Raw genomic sequence first — 24,028 nt, 5'->3', positions numbered from 1 at the left:
CGTTCAGCGTGCTAATTATTTTTTTTAGGAGAACCCAAAACACGCATTATTGATAAACTCCGGTATTAATCGTCACGAAAGTGGTTAGAGCACAACACTGTTGTTCTTGAGCGCTTGAAGTTGTTTCGCTTCACAGCAGCCTCCCACTTAGCTGAAAGCTTCGTCTTGCAGGAACTAATGGAACATCGGAACATCGTCGCGGCCGCTGGTGTTCGTGCAAGCATAGGCTGCACAGAACGCCGGCATGATCGGCCTATAAGTTCAACTGATGCTGCGCACGTCAACTACCACTCTTATATACACAAACAAAGGAATGTAGGGTCGAGCGAAGCAGATTAGGACGGCACGCACGCAGAAATAAGCACGGTCGTGGAGACTGCGAAGGAGCGGAACACCAGTGCTGACGTCACTACACCGCAGTTTCCGGTCTCCGCTCGCATCGTCAGCAGCAGTGCGCGGCGCTCGATGGGGGGCGGAGCTACAGCGCAATTTTAACCGACGATTGTGGCGCTCCTAAGTGAAAAATCCCCCCCAAAATTTTACCTTCATGGTTTATAAGGTCCCCGCATCCGTATGTGAGCTTCTTATTGGATTCGACAGATTCTTCAGCTTCCCTTTAAGTAGTGTGCATGTAAGTAAAGTTTTCAAAGACTGCATCCAGTTTACTATAGTTAATTTTGCCCGCAATGTAATCCTCGTTTACAGCAAAACAGTTAACTAGCCCTGAGATGACAATCAAAATCCGTGTTGTGATGGTGCGCTGATGCAACAATTTAAAGGTCATGTTGCCACCAGTCTCAATTTATTATATTTGAAAGTTCCAGATCATGGCGTTTTGGACTGAGGACGCTGCCCACCGGGAGTGACCCATCTTCATCTTATATTTCAATAAAGTTATTTCTCTCTCTCTCAGCTTTTGTAAGTATCAATGCAAGACTGTTTGACTTAGTATTAATCAATGTGTAACCTGTAAATCTCTAGCACCTCTCAAGATATGTCTACAGATAGCAGTCTGGTAGCACATGGACACACAGTAATGACGTATGAGAAAAAGGTGTGTATTTATAGGCATACCACGGTAAACTGATGACTCTAGAGGTGCTCCGCGGAGCAGACGACGAGGAAGGAGCGCGACAACACAAGACCAACAAAAGAAGCCTTCATTGATGCAAATGATATGGTGACAAGAAACAGGGGGATAAAAGCTGAAAACAATGGACAAAAACAAAACAAGGGGGAACAGCCAGCAACCAGCTTTTGACAAAACGATAGAAGAGGCAAACAGGGCGCAGTCTCTGCGCTCTTGCATATGTAGCATTTTCCGAGGTGCACTGGTGACAAAAACAGCTGTCAATCATCTCGAAACACACACTTCCCCAAACTGACATGGGCAGAGCCCTTCTTCCCCCATCAAAAATGTCGCACATGTATGAGCATGAGAGAAAAACCACCAAATGCACAGTGGTAAAATAATGCATGCGCAAGGCTCGTTTGTAACAAAAACAGTGTGACAGTTGCATTCAGGAACCGGAGATATTACGAGGAATGAGGTAAACTTTACGTTGAGCCTTTGTATAGCTTCCTGCCACACATTAACCATTTGAACTAGGATATTTACTTTAGTCAAACAGCAGTATGCCTCGAATGGAGCTGCATCATTAAAGGTGAACACCCCTGGTCAACTCAGAGCAGGCTTTTTTTTTGGCTCGCAGTGGAGAATCTGTTTTCAAGCAGTTAATTTCAGTCGGCTGAATCCAAACAAGTCACATCCCTCACTCCGCTGTCATCAAGTTCCAGAGCATCTCATGTCACATGACTCATTTCTGCTGTAAACGAGCGCAGACTTTTTTGTCTGCCAGATTTAGTTCGCCAAATCGGAGCGTTTGCTCAAGGACTCTCTGAAAGGCCTTCCCCGAAATGACCAGTGGAGTTCAGTGTAAGAGCGCAGTTCGGAGATATCGAAGAACAATGCTGAGATCGATGAATTCGAGCAGCGACACAAGCGATCATTGACGAAAGCTGGAGGGAGGGGGGGGGGGGGGGCAGGGCAGCGAGTGGCCACTCTCTTCTCACGAGTCTCCAATAACTTAAAAAACGGCGGCAAAGCAGGCTACAATGACGAGGAGGCAAGCACGGCGATGGACCCTTTGCCACAGAATGTTCGGTAAGCCTCCTGGCCTTGCAACAGTCGTGCTGCCAACCAGCAGTGGTTCGGTTTCACAAGTTGTCGTCTATGCTCGGCAGCCAGAAGGCCTGCAAACATGAATAAAACAACATGGCTTTATGTTGGTTTTCTGTGTTTCTGTTTCACATTTAATGTGTTCTGCATACAGCTGAATTCTTTAACTTGACCTTAATCCTTTCAAGCACCAATTACTTGTGTTGATTAAAATCTTACTTTTACCACATTTCTGACATTTTTAGAATCATAAAGTGTACAGATGCAGAATACATTAAGAATTTTCATTTCTTTAATGAGTTTTGTGAAGTTTACCGAGTGTTGACTCATACGAAAATTCGCTGCAGAAACATCAGACATGAGAATATAAACTATTTCATCTAGCAGGCTTGAAACAAACCTATCCAGCCACTTGAAAGTTATGCCTGGTGCAACACGTCGTGAAAAACAATGAAAGAAGTGAACCCACTCCATACAACGACATACGTCAAGCGGGAACACCCAGCCATCTACCTTCCCATTCATTTTATAAAACAATTTGCACACATCACTAACACTTGCAGCACAGTTCCAGTCAGAAGAGTTTCAAGATGTAGATGACATATTTTCAATATCATTGCTTTCATCAACACTTTTGCTGTTGATGTACTAATCTTGTCGTGCAAAACTGTGTACACAGCTCCTTAAAGGGCTAATGGCACCAATGAAATTGACCATATTATTCAGCAGGTTCAATCAAAAGAAGTCGCAGAAGGAATATCTAGACACTATTGCTTCATTTAGCAGTATTTACCCAATACTAACTCGCATACCTAACCTGTACCAGTTCTCGCAGGCTCCAAGTAAGACATTTGAGCACCCACATCAAATGCACACCTAATCTTATATTTAAATGAAGAGTAGAACGCCCCCAAACCAGGCAGTCAGAGATCAGATGACACCTGCATAGTTCATTTTCGCACAAGGGGAATTTATGTGCATCTAATGTCCATTGCTGTCGCACTTGGACAGCTCTTTCTTGCTATGGGCCACAACATGTCATTCTCCGTGCAGACCACTGCCCTTACTAAGCAACTCCTCAACACAGGATGATCGCCCATGCCTAAATTCACCACTTCCCCAGTTAGCCATGCAATACAGGACGATGACAAACAAATCAGATCCACAGAAATCAGTAACGTGGCAGAAGTGTCTCAAAAAAAAAAAAAAAGAAAAGAAAGAAAGTTGTCATCCACTTGTGAGTAGCACAAAGCAAAAAAAAGGAAAACCGCACAAGATTTCTTTAGGAAGCTTCACAGATCAAAAATTCTTACTGGTCTGGGGATTAAGCCCAGAACCAACACCTTTAAGGGGCAGTCACACTACGAACTTCTTCCACGTTGTGGTGTTCTGCATAACTAATCTGCCCCATTAAATGCTAACTGTAGTACAGTATTTACTCGAATCTAGGCCGGCCCCGATTCTAAGTCGACCTCCGAATGTCCACGCCAGAAAAAATAAAAAAAGTTACTTCGAATGTAGGCTGAACAAAAAGGACAGCATTCACAAAATGATAGCCACATTTATTTAATATGAACATGCCGAGCTAACTCTGCGTCGTTATCACCGTTAGCCTCATCCCTATAGCCCAGACCACACGTACACTTGCAGACACGCACAAGCTCGCATCCGTGCGCACATGCATGCGCAGACAGCATGGCATTGCACGTGTCGAAATGGGGGTGCAATCTTGGTGAACAGCTCCTCTCCGTTATTGCACCGCTTATCTTCCTTATTGCTGTCATCTCCTCGTTGCGTGCAGCACACGCAAAAGCGTCTCCCATTGCCCCTTCCACCGACGGACGTTTTTCTCATCGATGCTGAAGTCCTGCCTGGCTTACTATGCCTCTGCAGCTAGCACAAGCTTTCGTCCGACAGCGGCATTGTAGTGTGCCATTGCAGTAACACCATGCCGCACATGGGTACCATAGAACCAGCTCCGACTCGACAGAGGTCAAAGCGACCACATCACTTGTGTACTTCAGTTGGCTACTGGCCCAGCTAGTAGCAGCTGCGATACTGACTTTTCTAGATGGTGCTGGCTATGGAACATATTTATCATTTTCAGTTACAAACAGGTGCGTTTTCAGAAGTCCTTGAATCTAAGCCGGCCCTAGAGTTACGTATATGATTATTTGGGAAAAACTATTGGCCTAGATTCGAATTAATATGGTATATTCTCATGTAAATGTCCCACGCTTAAATTCAGGCCTAGATATGATCAGGATAAATGCATGCTGTTACATTAGGCGGGGGGCCCCGTCTGCTCGTTCTGGTTTTCTCGCTTCATACATGTTGCTCGAAGTTCCATTGCCCATGGTTCCATAAACTTTAAAAGAAGATTGGTTCTGTAAGGGCGCCTTTCCCCTCTTTTCGCAAATGTGCACCTCAGTCGTGTTCACAGAGCAGTAGTATTAATGCGGTACACAGGTGCATGTCAGTCCCTTCAGTTGTAATTGCCAGTAGTAATCTTTTGGAGGGAAGCTTATTATCAAATCAAATCAAATCTTTATTTTTCCATCAGGTGCTACAGATGGAGGGGCTACGGAAAAAAAGCTGCCACTTGGCGGCTTGACGAGTCCGCAGACCCATATATAAGGCAGCGTCTAGACAGCACCAGAGCATAAACAAGCGATAAACAAATCGAGACACTTGATCAAAGCAAATAAATAAAATAAAAAGTCCTGAGACAGATCAATCAAACACAGTCAACACAAAAGAATAACTATTGGTATCACCACAAAATTCAATTGTCAAGACCCCATTGTTTCTACAATCCCACTGCCACACGCGCACATCATGCCCATGTGAGACTTTCTGGGCTTCAAGGGTTTGTTGTTACTTTAGCAACACCTGAAAGGTTACGTGGGTTTTCTGGCTGCAATACATATTCCAATATTGGTTCTGCGTGAGAACCTCTTTTTTTTTTTTCTCCATGCAATCTTACACAAGGCATGTCCGAGTCTGCGAACGGCTTCACCACTGACTGAACAGGGAGGTATTGGCATGGCTCTTAGAGGCATACCAGTGTTCTCATTGGTTCATCCTGTAGTCAACACCGGCAAAATTTGCATCCTAGTGCACCGTGACTTGTCCTATAACATGAGATACATCACTGCGAGCCAGCTTACGTGGCATAGTTTGATCATGAAACTTTGTGCTATACAAGCGGGGACAAAGAAAGGTACACAAGAACAAGCGCTTTCTAACAAATGGTTTCATTTTTTCGGAAACGTTGAGACTTGGGTACCATGCGGATCTGCGTAAAACATCTCAGGATTCCATCTTGGGTGCACACAGCGATTCTGTGAATTGTCTGGAATTTATAGACATGAGGAAAGTGGCAACATTCTTTATCTAACACAGCAACGTATGGGTGACTCGCACAAGCTTCTGCTTGCTTAGAAATGTAAGATAATTCCACAATTTCCCTTGACGTTTTATTACAATGCTTGAATAGAATGGCTGTTTCGTTGAAGCAGGGTGTGCATGCCCACTCGTTACAATTCAAGGCCAAATGTGTGCTAGAGCGTCCTTTTAAACTAGACAAGTGTTCACTTGTGTTAACACATCTGCCGGTTTGGCCAATGTACATATGTCTGCATGTGATGGGGATCCTATATACCACATTCTTCGTACATTCAACAAACTGATACTTGAGCCTTATAGCACAGCCCATTATTAACTTCACCCTTGCCTTCAAATATTTGTTTTACCCTGGAAGAAACACTTCTTATTGTTTTCTGCCAAAAACGTACATGGCCTTTACCGCAGATCATAAATGTAGCAGGAAGTTACGGAGTTGTCATGAGTGCACATGCTGCGTTGGAAAGGCGAAGACGACAACGAAGGTGTCTGCATGATGTTGCAATGGCACCGGAAAAAGGTGAAAAAGAAAAAAGAACGAGAACCTCTGGAGAGCCTCGTGGCACGAGTGTGGAACGCGGGAGGGAGCCTTGGTGATACAGGAATCGGAGCAAAGAAGACCCATGGTGGAAGAAGCAACCCGTTGGCCCATGGGTCTGGGCTCCTGCCTATGTCTGGTGTTCCTGAGCATACAGCTCAACGTCTGCAGCAGGCGTTTGTCTGCAAGCTGTCTAGCGGAGCACCAACCACAGCTTCTGTGCTCGCGACTTTCCCCCCTGCCTTATGTTCCTGTCCCGTCGTGCCACATCGTCTCGCCTCCCGACTCCAGCTGGGGTACCTAAGCAGCAGCCAACTTGTCGTCTGCACCATTACAGCCGTGACCTCGTCCAACGCACCACACCGAACAATATGGTGATGTGTGAACTTTAATCATTTGATTCTGTAGTCTGCAGACTGTTTAGAGACTCCGTACTTTAAATAATCCATATTAGCCTTTGTCAGCAGTTATATGTCATCAGATTTTATAAAGCATTGTTTGTGTGTGTGCTACAGAGAGCCTACGCTTCATAATTCCTAAATCGGTATGAATGGAGCACGTTAAAGAACCTAGTACGGTGAAAAGATCTACACCGTGACACACTCGCATCCACGATAGGAGGAAGCTATTCTCTGTCGGACAAGCACTTATTCCAGACGATGGAGATCGATATTTACTTGAGTAATATTTAGTTTTTGGCTCAAATATTTTTTTATTAGCTCGGTCATTAATGGAACTTGGGGAATGCTTAGGCTTATTGGGGGCGGAAATGAGAGTGGGTAAGGGACGCAGAAAAGCGTCATCGCAATGAGAGGGCAGCGGAGCGCGAGGCCACTCAGGAGCGTGAACGGCTTGCTGCCGAGCGAGGCGACGTCTGAACGAGCTTGGGCAGAAGCAGAGGAACGCAGCTGTCAGCTATGCATTATGCTCACCGAAATGGATGCAGCCCGAGGGGACAGACCACAGGTGAGAGAATCCCCTGAAACTGCACAAGCGGTTCGTTCACAAACGATAAATATACGCAAGTTTCTCCCGCAGTTTGAGGACACCCAAGACGATTTGGACGCTCACCTCTAAAGATTTGAGTGTGTCGCCACCCGCCAAGGCTGGGACAAATTGCAGTGGGCCATTGCACTGAGCATGTGCCTCAAAGCATTGAAGGTGCATGGGAAACTGTCTCCGCAAGACTGTTTAGAGTGTGGCAACGGACTGTTTAGAGTGTGGCAAAACGGAGCTCAAAGTTTCGTTTGTGGTAAACATTTAAATCTTTACTTTTAACACCTAAAACCCGCCCGGGATGTAGTCCTTTGCCTGTGAGAACACATTTTCCTTACATTTTGAAGTAGCTTTTTGCGTTCTTGCAGCAGTTTTGTGCACCTTAGTTGCCTTGTTGATCGTGCATCCATCCGTCGTGCAGAGGCAGATGACAGTGCATTCAAAACGTCCGCTCATGTCTCTTGTTGCGCAACCTCTTTATTAGTGAGTTGGAGCTGAAATCAGCATTTGAATATTTGATGCAAAAGCCTCCGCTCCGGCAATGTCGGGTTGACGTCACGATCACATGTGGATGCACCGTCACCATCGCTCATGGACACGCCTTCCGATCGCCTGCGAATGCGCTGTCACCACCGCTCGTGAATGCACCTTCACCATCGCTCACGGACGCGTCGTCAGCACCGCACGCAGGAGCACTTTCCCAGTCACCCACAGGCGCCAGTCGTGCCTCGTCAACAAGCTCGGCGGCATCCGCTTCTACGAGTAGTTCTCTCCCTCTTTTCAACGCCTTTCGTGGTCTTCCGTACACGTGGGCCATTCGGAACTTGATTCTTTTGGGGCTCATCACAGAAAAGTTTCGTAAGCTGCCACAATTGTCAATCACGTTGACCGGAACGTGCAGCTCGCTGCTGCGCAAATGTGTGCGAGAGAGGTTCGTCAGCAATTCAAATCTACAACAGCCAATGGGAGCGCGCCCTGTGCCCCTTGTGACTACTGTGCCCAATCGCAATGCCGCATTTGCCTTTTTTTTTAGTTTGCGTTTGCTGGTTTATTTTTCAGTGGAGAAAACGTCGCTCCAGCTATCTTTAGCTCTGATCTCTCCTCTTTACGATGATACCAAGATGGCGGCGCTGCGTCAACAAATAGCCGAGCAATCCACGGTGGAACGGGGCCTTCCGAAGCGCAATTTTCTCGCAATTTTTGATGACAGCACTCTAGGAAAGTGCCGTTTTCTTGATTTCTGTCGCGCATTTTGTTGTGATATTTCACCACATGATAAATAAAGGTCCGTGGATCACGAAAGAAATTCATAAATCAGAAAATCAGAATCAGAAGTGGTTGACAATTTGACCACTTCTATTGCCACATCCCCCCTTACATCAACACTCAAAACGATTGCACCTTTTGGCCCATATCATGTCCCCAAGCAATACTAATTGTCATCTATATTGAGTGCCTTTCCTTAACAATGTATGCCCTGTACTTCCAAGTTACGAATGGCATGTGCTTTATCAGCATGACCTAGCATTCTTGACAGGAAAGTAGTGAGTGCGTAGTTTTGTTCAAGAAACGCAAGCAAGACAAATGACGATTACTACTTCGAGACAAGATACAGCCCAAAGAATGTGGACAGTTTTTTTTTATTAATATCATTGTAGATTGAGGGCCACACAGAGTAATAGACATGGGGGATGGAGGGGGCCCTTCTGATTTTCTTTTTTCTCCAGTAAGCTGATGCAACCGTGTAGTTCAGCTTTCCCTCCACCTCTAACACCCCAAGTACAACTCTCAGAAAAGATAGATTGTCGACCAGCCGCTCGAGAACTCTGCGAGCCCCGGAGAGAAGCTCTGTGGCCCCACCGTGGGGGTGCTCACCATGTTCGTGCAGGCAGAGACCAGCATCATGTACTTGGGGTTGAATTGGACGCAGTGGACGGGCCCCGTGTGGTCGCAGCTGAGCACCGCGGTGCGCGCGCCTCCTTCCGCCGTGCTCCACACGTGCACCCGGCCATCCGTCGAGCCGCTGAACACAAACTGCGAGTCGGGACTGAAGGACGCCTCCAGGGGGATGCCCTTGTTGTTCGTGTGGCCCTGCAAGCAGTAAGTGGCAGACGTTGTGAGAAGGTGTTTGCTGAGCTAGTAAAGCTAGTAAAGTAACTAGCTAGCTAGCTAGTAAAGTGCCAAATCTTTTGCCGATAACACACATTTTGCAGACCAATAATTCGTAAGAAAGATTTAATTCGGAGGAAGGTTTTCAAGCTTTAACCATAGCTCAGAATGTCTGATTATGGCATTTACCCAATTCCAGCGATCCTGAAGTGGCACTTTGCCTTTGGGAACAGCTTTCGGTGCAGGAAAAATTGCAGAGTGGAGCAAAAATATATGCTTCTGGAGGAAGAATGCTTTGGAGCAGTAACTTACTGCTGTGGTGCAAGGAGAAAGCTCTGTATAAGTTAGTACCTTCTAAAACATTGCAATAAATATGTATTATAATGAGATGGAAGTGTTTTTTCTTCTACCTGCTGTTCTGTCTTATTGTTAATATATAAGATGCAGATAAGCACAAACCTAATCCTAATTCACAGTTAATTCTGTATTTCAATAAAGAGCTCACCCCGCCTCCCCCCCCCCCCAAGCTGTCCTTAGCTTCGTTGTTCATTTCATCTGCTAAATGTTTTATCTGTTAAAGTGTTTCATCCAATAAACAAGTTGAATGCGCACAGCTGCCCAATTCTTCGTTAACGGGATCACAGCTTTCGCATCGCGAAAAATGTCCAAAAAATTGAATTTTTGAAAATCACATTTTCAATTTCTATTACTCTTTTTCTATCTGATTCCGAAATATCATCACTTCAAACCACGTAGAAGTGCTCTAAAAATTTATTTTGTCAGCCAAGGTGGCGAAAATTTCGTGGAAATCAAGAAAGAACAGCATTTTTCAAGCCACAATATCTCCGGAACGGCGCAATCGAGCGCTGCCATCTTGGTTTCGTTGAAAAGAGCATTTCTCTGTCTTCAAGTTTGCCGCTTCAGCTACCTCTTCCACACGGAAACAAGCACATAAAAAGCAAATGATTCAAGGTCGTGCCGCAGTCTGCGATTGGCCGCGCCCGCCACTTGACTCCAGTGCAGTTCTCCATTGGTCCGGCGCTCGCGTCATGTGCTCGACTATTTGCACTTCGCGAGTCTGGAAGTATCCACCGGCTCTTGACTCCACTGTAATCTTGGCGTGTCAAAACGGGCGCTACACGGACATCGCAGTAGCGTGGCCGATCCCTGCGTTTGTGAACGTCTCAGACTCACGGCTAAGCATACCGAGCATCAGTGACGCAGACATCGCGACCAAGATTTCCGCGAGAAATCCGGACACGCGGCTAAGCCTTTCAGCATCAGTGTTTCGGAATTCGTGACCAAGCACATCGCGCACGCAATCCTCGGACCCGCCGCTAAGCATTTCGCACATAGGAGTCTCCAACTCGGCGATCAAGCACATTGCACGCAGACATCTCGGACCTTCGCCTAAGCATTTTGTGCATTGGCGCCTCCGACTGCATGACTACGTACATACATCGAGCGTCGACTCTTCAAGCCCGTGTCTAGGCATTTCGCACGTCGGCACCTCGAACTGCTCGATAAACACATCAACTGTCGACTCCTCCAGCCCGCGGTTACTAATTTCGCGCGTCAGTACCTCGAACTGCGCAACTAAGCACATCAAGTGTCGACTCCTTAAGCCCGCGACCTGGCACTTTGCGCATCGGCACTTCGCACTGCGCGGCTAGGTACTTCGCGCTTTGGCAACTCGAACTGCACAACTAAGCACACCCGAGTGTCGACTCCTCCAGCCTGCAGCTACTAATTTCGCACGTCGGTACCTTGAACTGTGCGACTAAGCACATCAAGTGTCGACGCCTTGAGCGCGCAACTAGGCATTTCGCGCATTGGCACTTCAGACTGCGCGGCTAGGTACTTTGTGCTTCGGCAACTCGGACTGCGCGGGTAGGTACTTCGTGCTTTGGCACCTTGGACTGCGCAACTAAGCACATCCGAGTGTCTACGCCTCCAGCCCGCGGCTACTAATTTCGCGCGTTGGTACCTCTACTTCGCGCTTCGGCACCTCGAACTGCGCAACTAAGCACATTCGAGTGTCGACTCTTCCAGCCTGCAGCTACTAATTTCGCACGCTGGTACCTCGAACTGCGCCTAAGCACATCGGCACTTCGGACTGCGCGGCTAGGTACTTTGGACTTCGGCAACTCGGACTGCGTGCCTAGGTAATTCGTGCTTCGGCACCTCAGACTGCGCAACTAAGCACATCCACATCCGAGTGTCGACTCCTTCAGCCCGCGGCTACTAATTTTGCGCATCGGTACCTCGAACTGCGCAACTAAGCACATCCGAGTGTCGACTCCTCGAGCCCACGGCTACTGATTTCGCGCTTCGGTACCTCGAACTGCGTGACTAAGCACATTAAGTGTCAACTCCTCGAGCCCGCGACTAGGCATTTCGCGCATTGGTACCTCGGACTGCACGGCTAGGTACTTCACGCATTGGCACCTTGAACTGTGTGAATCAAAGGGCAGAGATCCAAAAAGTCTCCTGTAAGCAAAGACAGCAAAAACTACAATCCTGGTGCATGTTGGGAGATGAGAACTGCTCCAAAAGCTTTGAGTGACGTTTTCTCAAAAGCGTGTTTTGGGCATTCTGCATTGTCTATGGAAAGGGTAGCATGGGAATGCCTGGTCCAATTTTGATCCTGTTTGTTTTTATGTATTCCCTGAAGTGTGCTTGAGGATATGACAGTCTTCAATATCTTGCTGAGGGCTTAGTTTTTATTCTGCGTGCTATTTTGCGAATGACAAGTTCTGGTACAATTAGAAAAAGTGAACATGATGTTCTGCATAAAAAATAAAGCACTTGAATTTTTGTAACAGTTGCGCCCTGTAGCGCTCTTCTGAGCATAGATTAAAACTACAGGCAGCTCCCTGGCATGTTTCGTTACAGTGCCAGGTTTTTCACAAGCGGAACACATGTAACATTTTGTAACTTGAAAACTAGTCAAGGTATCATAATAAACCGCATATATTGTGACGTAGCAGTTATCACTACGTTTATTCCGAGTCGAAGATGTGGCAAACTGATCACGCCCACAGCACGGATCACACTCGCGAGCCAGCCCCACAAGCGATGATGAAGAAGAACCCCATATGAACCCCACATGCTGATGATCATGTACAGATGACAAAGAATAGCTTATAAATGGCCACACTAATGTCCCCTAGCGCGAGAGCGGCCATCCTGGCCGCAATTCAAAGGGGCGGCGAATGCCTCATGGTAGGCTTCATACAGGAAATGTGGACAACCTCAGCGGTGCGGCAGCGGCGGTCATTTGGAACAAGAACTGGTACCACGCGATAGTTAACCGGAGAAGTCTGCTCCAAGACTTTGCAGGGGCCGATGAACCGAAGTTGAAATTTGTCACACAAGCCAGGAGTACGAACTGGTGTCCGGAGTAGCACTTTGCCGCCAGGGTGAAAGCACACGATGCAATGAGAGGCGTCGTAATGCTGCTTGCGGTCCTGTTGCCGTGCTTCGGTGTTGATGTGGGCGAGCTGGCGACAATGCAGAATGCGGGACACATATTCTTCACAGGAGGATGGACATTGATTGACAGTTGGCGCGAAGAAAGAGACGTCAAGACAGGAACTGGGCAAACGACCATAGACAAGGTAGAATGGCGAGTAACCGGTCGTGCGTTGAACGGCGGTATTATACGCAAAAGTCACGAATGGCAAAATTGCGTCCCAGTTTCTGTGATCCGGTTCGATGTACATGGCTAGCATGTCTGACAGCGTGCGATGAAATTGCTCTGTGAGGCCGTTAGTTTGCGGATGGTAACTGTAGGTAGTCTTGTGGGTGGTTCCGGAGGCTCTGAGTACTTTGTCTACTAGTTGCGAGAGGAATGCTTTTCCACGGTCACTCAGGAGGGCGCGAGGAGCACCGTGGCGCGGTATTAAGGATTGAAGTATGAATGCAGCAACTTCAGAGGCTGAGGCAGAACTCACACAAGTTGTTTCGGCGTAGCGTGTCAAGTGATCAACGGCTGTCGCAATCCATCGTTTACCGGTGAGAGTCACAGGAAGAGGACCATACAAGTCAACGCCAACGACCTCAAATGGTTGCGACGGACAAGGAACCGGTTGCAGTTGTCCGCTTGGAGCTGATGTAGGGAGCTTTCGACGCTGACACAGGGCGCAGGAAGCGACATACCTCGCTACACTGGCGGACAATCCAGGCCAGTAGAAGCGACCTTTGATGCGGTCATAGGTTTTCTGGAAACCAATGCGACCAGCAGTCATGTGGTCACCTTGGTTGAGAAGCCAAGGTGACGTCATGAGAAGCCTGCAGGACATGAGCACATATAGGGCGTGGCAGGACAGGAACCCAGCGTTGATCGTCAGGGTGATAGACATGACGGTACAGGACGCGGTTGTCAATCTTAAATTGCGTCAGCTGTCGACGAAGGCTGGCGTTAGGCGGGCGCGAAGCTCCTTGAAGGTGGTCTATGATGCGCCGACAGTAAGAGTCCGCAAATTGATGAGATTGGAAGAATCTGTTGTGTTTAGGCATCTCGTCTACAGTGGCCAGCAAGAAAGCATGTGAAGAGGGGTCGTGTGAAAGCTTGTCACGGATGGTAGTTGGAGGTCCATTGCATGGTGTCGTAGGAAGCGGACAGTGAGGAAGCGCGTCTGCATCCTGGTGTTTTTTTCCGCACTTGCAGGTAATAGTAAAGTCGTATTCTTGTAAACGAAGGATCCACCGACCAAGCCGTCCAGACAAGTTTTTCAGCGTCGAAAGCCAGCATAATGCATGATAGTCTGTAACGATGGTGAAATGGCGGCCGTGAATACAAGGTCGAAACTTCTGTACAGACCAAACGATAGCTAGGCATTCCTGCACTGTGATAGTGTAATTCTTCTCGGCATTTGTCAGAACGCGACTTGCGTATGCGATGACCCTCTCCCCTAAAGTGTCGTCTCGCTGTAGGAGAATGCCACCAATGCCGTGACCACTAGCATCCGTATGCAGGAGGGTAGGAGCAGCTTCATCAAAATGGCGTAGTACTGGTTCAGATGTGAGAGCGCGCTTCAGATGGGCGAATGCAGATTCACATTCGGGAGACCACACAAAGGGAACAGCTTATAAATGGCCACAATATCTTTATTTCAGATGCTTTTGAGTGCGGCTGCCAAATTACGTTGCTCTAGGTCAAAGAACAAAGAAGTTAGATCTGATCCCCACTTCCCCCCTTAACATGTCACAAGCGAGGTATCCTTGCACATTAATAATAATGCGTGCAGATATGCTCATGCACTTAAAGCTCATGCTAGTCACACCCCATGGTCTTCTAGGCTGTTCCAAGCAAGCAAGGCACTGGTGCACTATCTGTTGGGCACTCACGCGAATAAAGAATTCGGTGGCCGTACTATATCATTCCACAGCCAAATCTTGATATACCGAATCATACAGGAGCGCTGAAAATCGTTCGCTATTCTGAAAGGTCGTTATAGCGAAAGCCCCAAAATTAACCATTAGTCCCACCAACACATCAGTCCATAAGTTGTGAAGTGTTTGAGCTCTCCACGAAAATGGTGGCTCTCAGTCCACGCTCTCGCTGTTTTCCATAGATTCCGCCGCCACGCACTCCCAAAGCACCATACAGCATGAGTGACGCGTGCAAATCAGACGTTGAGATAACTACTGACAAAAAGGAAGCTCCATGTCGCCTCCAAAGCACAATGTTTCTTGTTTGCTTTTACAATCCTTGCCGTAGACACTGCAAATGTCTCACTCAAGGTGGATGCCTGAGCTATTTCAAACCACAAGCGCGTGTAAATGACATCGTCTGGAAAGTGCAAAGTGCAAATGTGCGGCATCTCAATGAGTACGGAGGTTGCATTTTTCCATGCGTAGCTAGTACGGCCGCAGAAAGAAGCGCGAAAGAAGGAAGAGACGTGCCTCTGTTGCTGGGTGACACTTGCCTGGGCTGAGCACGCGCTCGTAAAACCCGATGCGTCGTCGCCTCCGGGATAGATAAATTCTCTTCCGCATTTTTGTTTTTTTATTGTTACCTACTTTGAGCGCCGTCTCAGGTTTCCTGAACCCGTGTGCCACGGCATCCGCTTTTTGTGCCTTGTCGTCTGCTATCCTACTATTTCGGCTGTCGTGAAAGATATGCAAAAATCGAAGAATCCCCAGATTTTGGAATATTAGTTCGTTGTACTGAGTAGTTAACATCACACAGAAACTGAAAAATGATTGTTATTCTGAAAAATTCAGAGTTCTGAAGTGTGTAGCACTGAAATATTTTTATGTTGAAACCATAAGTCAGTTGGACATTTCTGAAAGGTTTGTTAATCTGAAAAGCTTGTTAATGTGGTGTTTGTAGTAATGAGATATCACTGTATAGGTACAATTGCTACATATATAGCTACTACACATATTATTGTACAACAGGTTGACTTCATCCCCTGAAGCGAACCCATATTTTATGTGAGTGTACTTTCACTCATTTCTGCTGTCATAGTTTATCTAATAACAGCATAGACCGCCTATAGTGTAAGTCGCCGGGATCGCGAATATCCACACTATACGCCTCGTGCACCGCCTACAGAGGCGCCACTGAAAGCCACCTAGCGGCCACTTCCAACAATACACGCGGGAGCATAGCAGACGACAACCCTTTTCAGCAAGGATGGCTGAAGTTCGCGGCTGCAATTTCTCCTTTGTTCTGGTGCCAGGCTGCTTATTCTGCGGTGACAGCTGTAGGGAAGATGCTGACCTCTGTGCGAGCGGGTATGAACACAATGTTACCGGTGTTTGGGACAACATGGTCCACATACGTGCAAGGTGTGTCCCGCAGACAAACGCCATGAACCCCATTTACATGACGTGGAGCTCATGTTGGCTAGCCGATAAATTTTGTTGAGTGATGCGATCTCTCAATGTTTTTTTTTTATTCTACCCTTGCCGCAATGCTGCTTATGTAGCTGAATAATAAGCACCCGTCGTTAGTGCAGATTTATATCAAACAAATCCGCACGGTGCAACCTCTGCATATGCCGTTATGATTTTTCTGCCGATGAATAGATGTGACATCGCCGAATAAGTGCAGTCGAAGTCGCCTCAAAAAGAGTAATTGCCAATTTATTGATGGAAACGCGTACACTAGCCAACAAAGTCACCAAACACACGGGTTAATAAAAGCGCGTGTTAGTGCTGTACCGCCGATGCAATTCTGCTGCATACGCCGATGAACTACCGTTCCCGCTGCAGTTTGTGCAACTTTAAATTCCCCAAGGGAGCTGCTTGGAAATGTAAAAAGTTAAAGACTGACTAATTTTTCAGTACTTTTTTATATTGCTACGGAATAATATGTGCGATCACGAAAAGGCGAGCAGTGTGAAGACGACGACGACGATAAGAAGCTAGCGCGGGCTGTTGCCTCTTGGCCAAGCGCAGCGTATTTTCTTGTAAATATACTTGTAAATAGCTTTTTGTCTGCGTCTTCTTACGTAACAATATTACTAGAGAGAGCTAGTGCCACATGATATATTTAAAGGCAGAGCAGTGCCAGTCAAGGTAGATGAACGCTGGCGGCAAGGCCCAGTTTAGTCGTCTGCAGCGTAAGTATAAGAAAAAATTCAGTTCAGTACAAAACTCACATGGAAGAAGGGACTAAATTGTGAAACACACAAATCACTCGGCGTGTTAAGTTTGCTCAGGTAGCATCGAGGTGTGATGACTTCCCAAACGGGACACAAACTTTTCAGTGAGAAAGGGAACAAAAATACCATATGCAGCAGCTATAAGAAATTCTCGCCCTGAACTACCTATTTTCTAAACACATTTCCAAAAACGCAAACAATATCTAAGATGCCCTCGGGAGAAAAGAATAAAGCCGTTAAAGAAGCACTTCCTTGGTATCATTCCGATAAGTCACAACGTGATTTATACCCTTTACAAACAAGGCAGGGTGAAAACTTCGCAGCTCAAAAGAATCGACAAGCGTTATGCATGGTGCAACTAGCAACAGTTAAACATGTGCAAAACCACGCATAAAATAGATGTAAAAACATGAAGTGTGCGACAGCTGATGCGAGGATTTACCGCGCCACATGAGACCAACAATTTCAGTTCTTGCAAACTTCAGTAGCTTTAACATAGAACGCAATGCGCTCGTGCAGTTGTGCTGCCTAGCTAGCGCAATGCGGTAAAGAAGCGAAAAGCAATATAAGCGGCAAACAGCATTCCGAACTTTAGCAAAGTGCCTTTAAACCGCATGCTGCACTGCAGACGAACTTCGTTGCTCACGCGTCTAACTATGATCGAATGGAAAAAAACACCGACGAGACAAAGGAAAGAATGAGAACAAGAAATTTCCCTTCAAAGCGACAATCCATTTTTGCTACCATTGCTCCCGCTGATGAGGCTTTGCCGGGAATGATTAGAACCGTATCGCCGGCACGTTTTCACCGGTATTTGAGCCCCCACCCCGCAACAATTCTTCGACATTCCCTGAAGCTTTGGCCGCCCCACACGTGCGAATGGTGTTGCCTATCTTGCTCTGAAAACGTGAATAAGACAGAGAAGCACGATCAACGACACAACAAACTACGGCGCGCGCCGGGCTCCTCTCCCGCGTGTTCTGCTCAAGGCCGCCACCAGTGGCGCGTCCATCGGCGTGCACGGCGCGTATAACCAAAACAACAGTATTCAAATGCTGCATGTGTGCAAAATATGTATACCGAGCAGCCGCGCCTATCCGAGAGTCGAAGCATGTGACCGGGAGTTTTGCATATGTTTAAATTTAAGAACGGCCAAGTACCCGCGGTCTATGCAAGAAGCGGACAAAGTAATAAGGATTAAAAGAAAGAATGATGCCGACCGAAATTTCAGACGCAGCACAGTGTCTCGTCCTATTTCTTGTACTGACCGGCGTATGCACGGGTGTTGAAGCATAGCGACCGTGGACCAAGGTGCTACCATTCGAGTGTTGCCCGTGCCCTCACTTTTGTTATCAAGGTGGTTTCCCCACTTTCCATGTGCGGCAGAGCCACTGCAATACATTTCATTGACATTTTCCCATGGAAGCCACATCCTAACTGGTATGCGCATACACGGAGTTCTATGGGAGGGCAAACTGGAGTAAAAAAAGGCCGCACTGCAGCCAGTTCTGCACTATAAAGGGTCACATTTAAGCAGTCTAAGCTGTAGTCTACTATTGCTTATCTACCGTATAGACTCGTAGGAGGGTCGAACTTTTTTTTTTCCACAATTGCTTACGCGAGTTTATAGGTATTTGTTATTTTGCACGAGAATATGTTCGCTCATTTCTGCTGTCACTGTTTATGTAATTGCGTTCGTGTTGTCTGTCTCTCCTCGTCCGTATCCAAATGTGCGCTGGAACTATGTTTCATGAGGCTAGTATGCCTCTGGCATATGCCACATATGTATGTAGCAGGGTGAAATGTTTGTTACTGAAAAGTGAAAAAGAAAGAAAGAAAGAAATTGTGTCGTTTGCCGATTACCAGTGCTCCGCATTTCGCGCACAGTGGGATTGTTCATGAGGAATGGGTTGTAGGTTTGGTTGACATGGCATCACTGCAGGGCACTGCTCTAAGGATTGGGAGCTCAATCCCACCGCTCGTAATCAGTTGTCAAGATTGGAGTCTGGCATGAATTAGATGGTAGCTGGCCCACGCCATCGTCCAACTTATCCATGCTGAGGACGTTGTTGAAGGGAAGGACTGCTTTTCATCGAGAACGAGGAATATGGGTTTATTTACAGTATCTACATCAGGACGTTGCAGTTCATCAATCTAGCATGACTGCGAGAGAAAGTACACTGAGCAGCCACACAACAGCGGTTTATAAACACTCGGTCCTCCCTCGATCCCAAGGTGAGGGAAACGTTCGACCAGTCATCGTAAACAAGTCGCCTCTCTGTGCGAGGGATTACGCACACACACTCACACACACACTTCTTTGTGCGAGGTTCACGGTCCTCAACTGACGTCAGACGGACTTTGTAGAACTCGGGGCTTACTTCAGGAAAGGCGCCTTTTATTCCCCGAGCTGACCCCCGCAGCGCACCGCCCAGTGCCCGCTGTCTTGCGTCTTGAACGACGCGTGGGAAGGGGCCTTGCACTACGTTCCCTTGGGGACTCCCCCGCTTGCGGCAGACCGGGTAGGTGGTGTTGGGTTCAGGCACAAAGCCTGCTTCGTCGAACGCATCTTGGCTCCAGTGACGGAGAGTCGAGGACGTGCGTATTGTTCTTCGCACACAGTCGACTTAGTGACGCCGTGGCTAGAGGTTTGCGGTGGCGTTCCAAGAAAAGTTTGACGCCGCTGTCGTAACTGGCTGGCAAAACTTGCGCCTCAGCAGGCCGTTCTTAACACTGCGTGCGACAGCGGTGCCCTGCATGCAACTATTTCAGCCCCTTTGTGGAATTGGTGGAAATGTACTTTTTCTCAAGCATTAAATGCACCAGCTTCTTGCAACGGTGCACTACGCAATGCTGCTTCAGTTTTTGTGTCGACTACACAAGCGGACCACCACCACCATCCACCACTGTCGGCTTGGTGCCGAGCAAGCGCCAAGGATGCTGCTAGGCCTAACAAGCCTCAAAGCAAAGTCGCAGCGTACACCTCTTCAATACCCACGTCCGATGATTGCAAAATGCGCTGCTTTGAGAACGCTTCATTTCTCAGCACATCAATTCGTGCAAAAAAGGGTATGCTGCTTTTTGCGGCGTCCAGACCACAAAGCGCGTGTTGCGCGTCGAAACATGCACAGTGTTGCATGCACTGCTGCATGCAGTCTCACAAGCAGTGCAGCAACGACCAGACGCAGGCTCTGAGCTTAATTTGTCTCGTACCGTGGCTCTCATTCGTGCTACACATTTAACAGTGGTTGTCCGTTGTCGCGATAGATAAAATTAAGACACCAGTTTGAACTACTGGCCATGTTTTGTGTGATGAACAAGCTGTAGCTGTCATTTGTGTCATCTGCGGCAGGGCTGGGCGGTTGGCATGACAGCGTTGGCCGGCTGACTGTACATACTGTCGCAACATCAAAAACGGGTCGTAGAGCGTTATTCAGGAGGCACAGCAGCAGGTCGCCTTTTTAACACTGAGCGCAACTGCGACTTCTTTTTCACTGCACCTTGAAAGAACACTCGTGAATACTCGCGTTCTCCTCTTCTTCATTGGAATACTGGAGCGACATTTGCGTCCCTCCGAAGGAAGCATCGTCCCGATACACAAATTAATCAGGACAATGGGACAGAGTACAACAGGACAGAGTCACACACAAAAAAATAACAAAAAAGCAAAAGTTAGTTCGACAGGCACGGCTTCATCCGTACCACATGCACTACTTCGGGTAAGTGCTTGCGGCTGCTTGAGCTATTGTCACTGTCAGGAACGCCCTCGTAATTCATGTCGCTCGGGTGACGGATCACACTGTATGGCCCAAAGTACCGTCTTAGGAGTTTTTCGGAGAGTCCACAATGGTGTATGGGTATCCAGACCCATACTTTGTCACCGGGAGCGTAGAAAACGGACCTGTGTCGAAGGTCGTACCGTTTTGCATCTCGGTGTTGCTGAATGCAGATGCGTATGCAGGCAAGCTGTCTGGCTTCCTTGGCGCGCTGAGTAAATTCGTCAGCGTCGGTAGGTAGGTCATCAAACTCGTGTAGCAGCACGGCATCCAGCGTTCTCGTGGCTTTGCGACCGTGGACCAAGCTGAATGGTGTCATTCCAGTAGTTTCTTGCCGAGCGGCATTGTAGGCGAATGTTACAGCAATATCTGATCCCAGTTCTTATGTTCTACATCGACATACATGCATAGGATGTCTGCGAGGGTCTTATTAGTGCACTCGGTTAGTCCATTCATCTGGGTATGATTTCAGTTGTTTTCCTTGGCTTGCACCACTGAGTTTGATAAGCGAATCTAGAAGTTCAGCAGTGAAGGAAGTTTCCCTGTCTGTGATAACTACTTTTGGGGCTACATGCCTAAGGACGACGTTTTGAATAAAACAATTAGCTGCTTTGGCTGCTCTCCCCCGCTGTGTAGCCTTCATCTCTGCGTAGCGCATCAGGTAATCGGTGCCAACAATGATCCATCTGTTGCCAGGTGTAGAAGTTGGAAATATGCCCAGGAAATCCATTCCAACTCGGGCGAAGGGCTGGCCTGTTACCTCGACTGGATGTAAGAGACCTGCGGGCTTGCCTGGAGGTGCTTTGCATCTTTGGCAGTCCGCACATGTTTGTACGTGACATTTTACAGCAGCAGGTAGCTTCGGTCAGTAGTACTTCCGTCGCAGTCGGGACAATGTTCTCGTGTAGCCTTGATGACCTGTGGTGGTTTCATTGTGGCATGCTTTGAGTTAGTTATTTTCGAAGTGATGCCAGTATGACAAGCAGGTACATGCTGCCGCTGGCAGAAAAGTTCTTCTTATGTAGAACATCGTTACGAGACCAAATGACGGCAGTACCTGGGCATAAAGTCGCAGAACGCCTTTACTTCGGCATTCCAAGAAATTAAATGGGTGGCAGCAGCTCTGGGTCGTGGCGCTGCTCCTGTGAAATGGTGACTGCGTCGACAACACCCAAAAATGCAGCGTCCACGTCATCCTTACCTGAGCACTTGACCGGTGACCGCAAAAGGCAGTCGGCGTCAATGTGCCTCTTTCCCGATTTGTAAATGATGGCCATGTCGAACTCCTCAAGCCTAAGACTCGAGCGTGCCAGACGGCCAGATGGGTCCTTCAAGTTAGTCAGCCCCCAAAGAGAATGATGATTGCCGAGAAGCTTGAATGAACGGCCGTACAAATACAGGCGAAATTTTATAATCGTCCACACCACGGCGGGGCATTCCTTCTCGGTAGTTGAGTAGTTTTCCCCCGTACGAGAGAGATCAACATGTTCACACAGTACAAAAGACGAGAACTGAAGGAAGAACACAACACAGGTGCTGACTTCAAGTTACCTCTAGTATTGGCGAAATCTCCAGAACTATATACATGAGCAAAAGTAATAAAAAAAAAACTGCTGTAGGGGCATCTTGGTCGAAGTGTGCAAGAACAGGAGGGGTTTGCAGGCGTTAACGTAGTTTGCTAAATGTTACTCATTTTCTTCCCTCAGCAAAGGAACATCTTCTCGTCTCAGGCTTGTTAAAAGCACAGCAATACATGAAAAATTCGCAATAAAGCGTCGGTAATAGGCGCACAGCCCCAAGAAGCGTATCACTGCCTCCTTGTCGGATGGTGTGGGGAACTTTGCCACAGCGTCTATTTTGGGTGGATCAGGTCGTACACCCTTGTGACTGACGACGTGGTCGAGGAAGCACACTTCACTGAAACCAAAATGCCATTTCTCGGGCTTTAACTTCAGGCTAGCAGAGCGTATGGCTTGGAGAACAATGAGCAACCGGTTTAGGTGCTCCTCAAATGTAGCTAAGAACACCACCACCACTCCCACCACCACCACCACCACCACCACCACCACCACCACCACCACCACCATCATCATCAGCCTGGTTACGCCCACTGCAGGGCAAAGGCCTCTCCCATACTTCTCCAACTACCCCGGTCATGTACTAATTGTCGCCATGTTGTCCCTGCAAACTTCTTAATCTCATCCGCCCACCTAACCTTCTGTCGCCCCCGCTACGCTTCCCTTCCCTTGGAATCCAGTCCGTAACCCTTAATGACCATCGGTTATCTTCCTTCCTCATTACATGTCCTGCCCATGCCCATTTATTTCTCTTCATTTCAACTATGATGTCATTAACTCGCGTTTGTTCCCTCACCACAATCTGCTCTTTTCTTATCCCTTAACGTTACACGCATGATTGTTCTTTCCATAGCCCGTTGCGTCGTCCTCAATTTAAGTAGAACCCTTTTCGTAAGCCTCCACGTTTCTGCCCCGTACGTGAGTACTGGTAAGACACGGCTGTTATACACTTTCCTCTTGCGGGATAACGGCAACCTGCTGTTCATGATCTGAGAATGCCTGCCAAACGCACCCTAGCCCATTCTTATTCCTCTGGTTATTTCCGTCACATGATTCGGATCCGCGGTCACTACCTGCCCTAAGTAGATGTATTCGTGAACCCGTTCATCTGTAATTATTTCCGATGTTCTTATCATTTTTGCTTTCACTTACGGGTTAGAGTGCAGTACAAGCAAAGTTTCACCCTTTTCACAACATACCACGACCCTAACTTTGAATAGAATGGGTTTAGGATATAGTGGACTTTTTTTGCTAGTTTATCACAGGCCTTGTGTAATGAGCATCTACCGTATCGTGCTCATTCTTTATTGATTTATTTTACAGCAATCGATGGTCAAAACTGAGTAGCAGTCGCAGCAAACTGAAGGAAGAATGGTGCTTTTTTTTTTCATACAAGATAAAGATGGCTACTGAGCATGGAATGGCAGCTGCACGTAGTCGAAGGAAGCATCATTTGGTTAACTTTGGCTCCAAATTCTGTCAACACTGGTCATAGGTATGGTTAAAATACTGAATCAAGGTTCGAGAAACTTGGCACCTACCGTGAAGGTCTGCTGGGGTGTCCCCTGGAAGGCATCGATGAGGTGGATGAGGGCCCCGTTGGTCGAGATGAGGATGCTCTTGCCGTCGGGACTGAACTTGAGCCCCGTCCAGTCGCAGTCCCGGTCCTGCGGAAGCTTGAACGTGTTGAAGGGGCCCTTGTCGAAAGTGCGGAGGTCATAGAGCTTCACCAGCTCAGAGTTGAGGCCCACCGCAAAGATGAGGCCCTCGGGGTCAAAGTTGCCCACGGGACGACCAGTCAGGTGCATCACCCCCTGTCGGTAATTTTA

The 24,028-nt window shown here is 47.5% G+C and overlaps 1 protein-coding gene across 4 annotated transcripts in view; it reads right to left on the bottom strand.

Moving 5' to 3' along the window:
- Positions 1 to 1,143: 1,143 nt before the first annotated feature.
- Positions 1,144 to 24,028, bottom strand: part of Wdr82 (WD repeat domain 82) — a 61,027-nt gene continuing 38,142 nt past the window's right edge. For all 4 annotated transcript variants that reach the window (XM_075694952.1, XM_075694950.1, XM_075694949.1 and 1 more), the window contains exons 5-7: positions 23,741 to 24,013; positions 8,994 to 9,209; positions 1,144 to 2,253 (exon numbers count right to left, since the gene is read on the bottom strand). In XM_075694952.1, coding sequence (XP_075551067.1) covers positions 2,218 to 2,253; positions 8,994 to 9,209; positions 23,741 to 24,007 — 519 coding nt within the window. In that variant the 5' untranslated portion in view covers positions 24,008 to 24,013 and the 3' untranslated portion in view covers positions 1,144 to 2,217. The remainder of the gene's footprint in view (positions 2,254 to 8,993; positions 9,210 to 23,740; positions 24,014 to 24,028) is intronic.

This window comes from Dermacentor variabilis, chromosome 6, assembly GCF_050947875.1.
Source record: "Dermacentor variabilis isolate Ectoservices chromosome 6, ASM5094787v1, whole genome shotgun sequence".
In the NCBI taxonomy this organism is placed as follows: Eukaryota; Metazoa; Arthropoda; class Arachnida; order Ixodida; family Ixodidae; genus Dermacentor; species Dermacentor variabilis.
The sequence above is the reverse complement of the archived record's forward strand: the minus strand, read 5'-3'. Positions and strand labels throughout refer to the sequence as shown.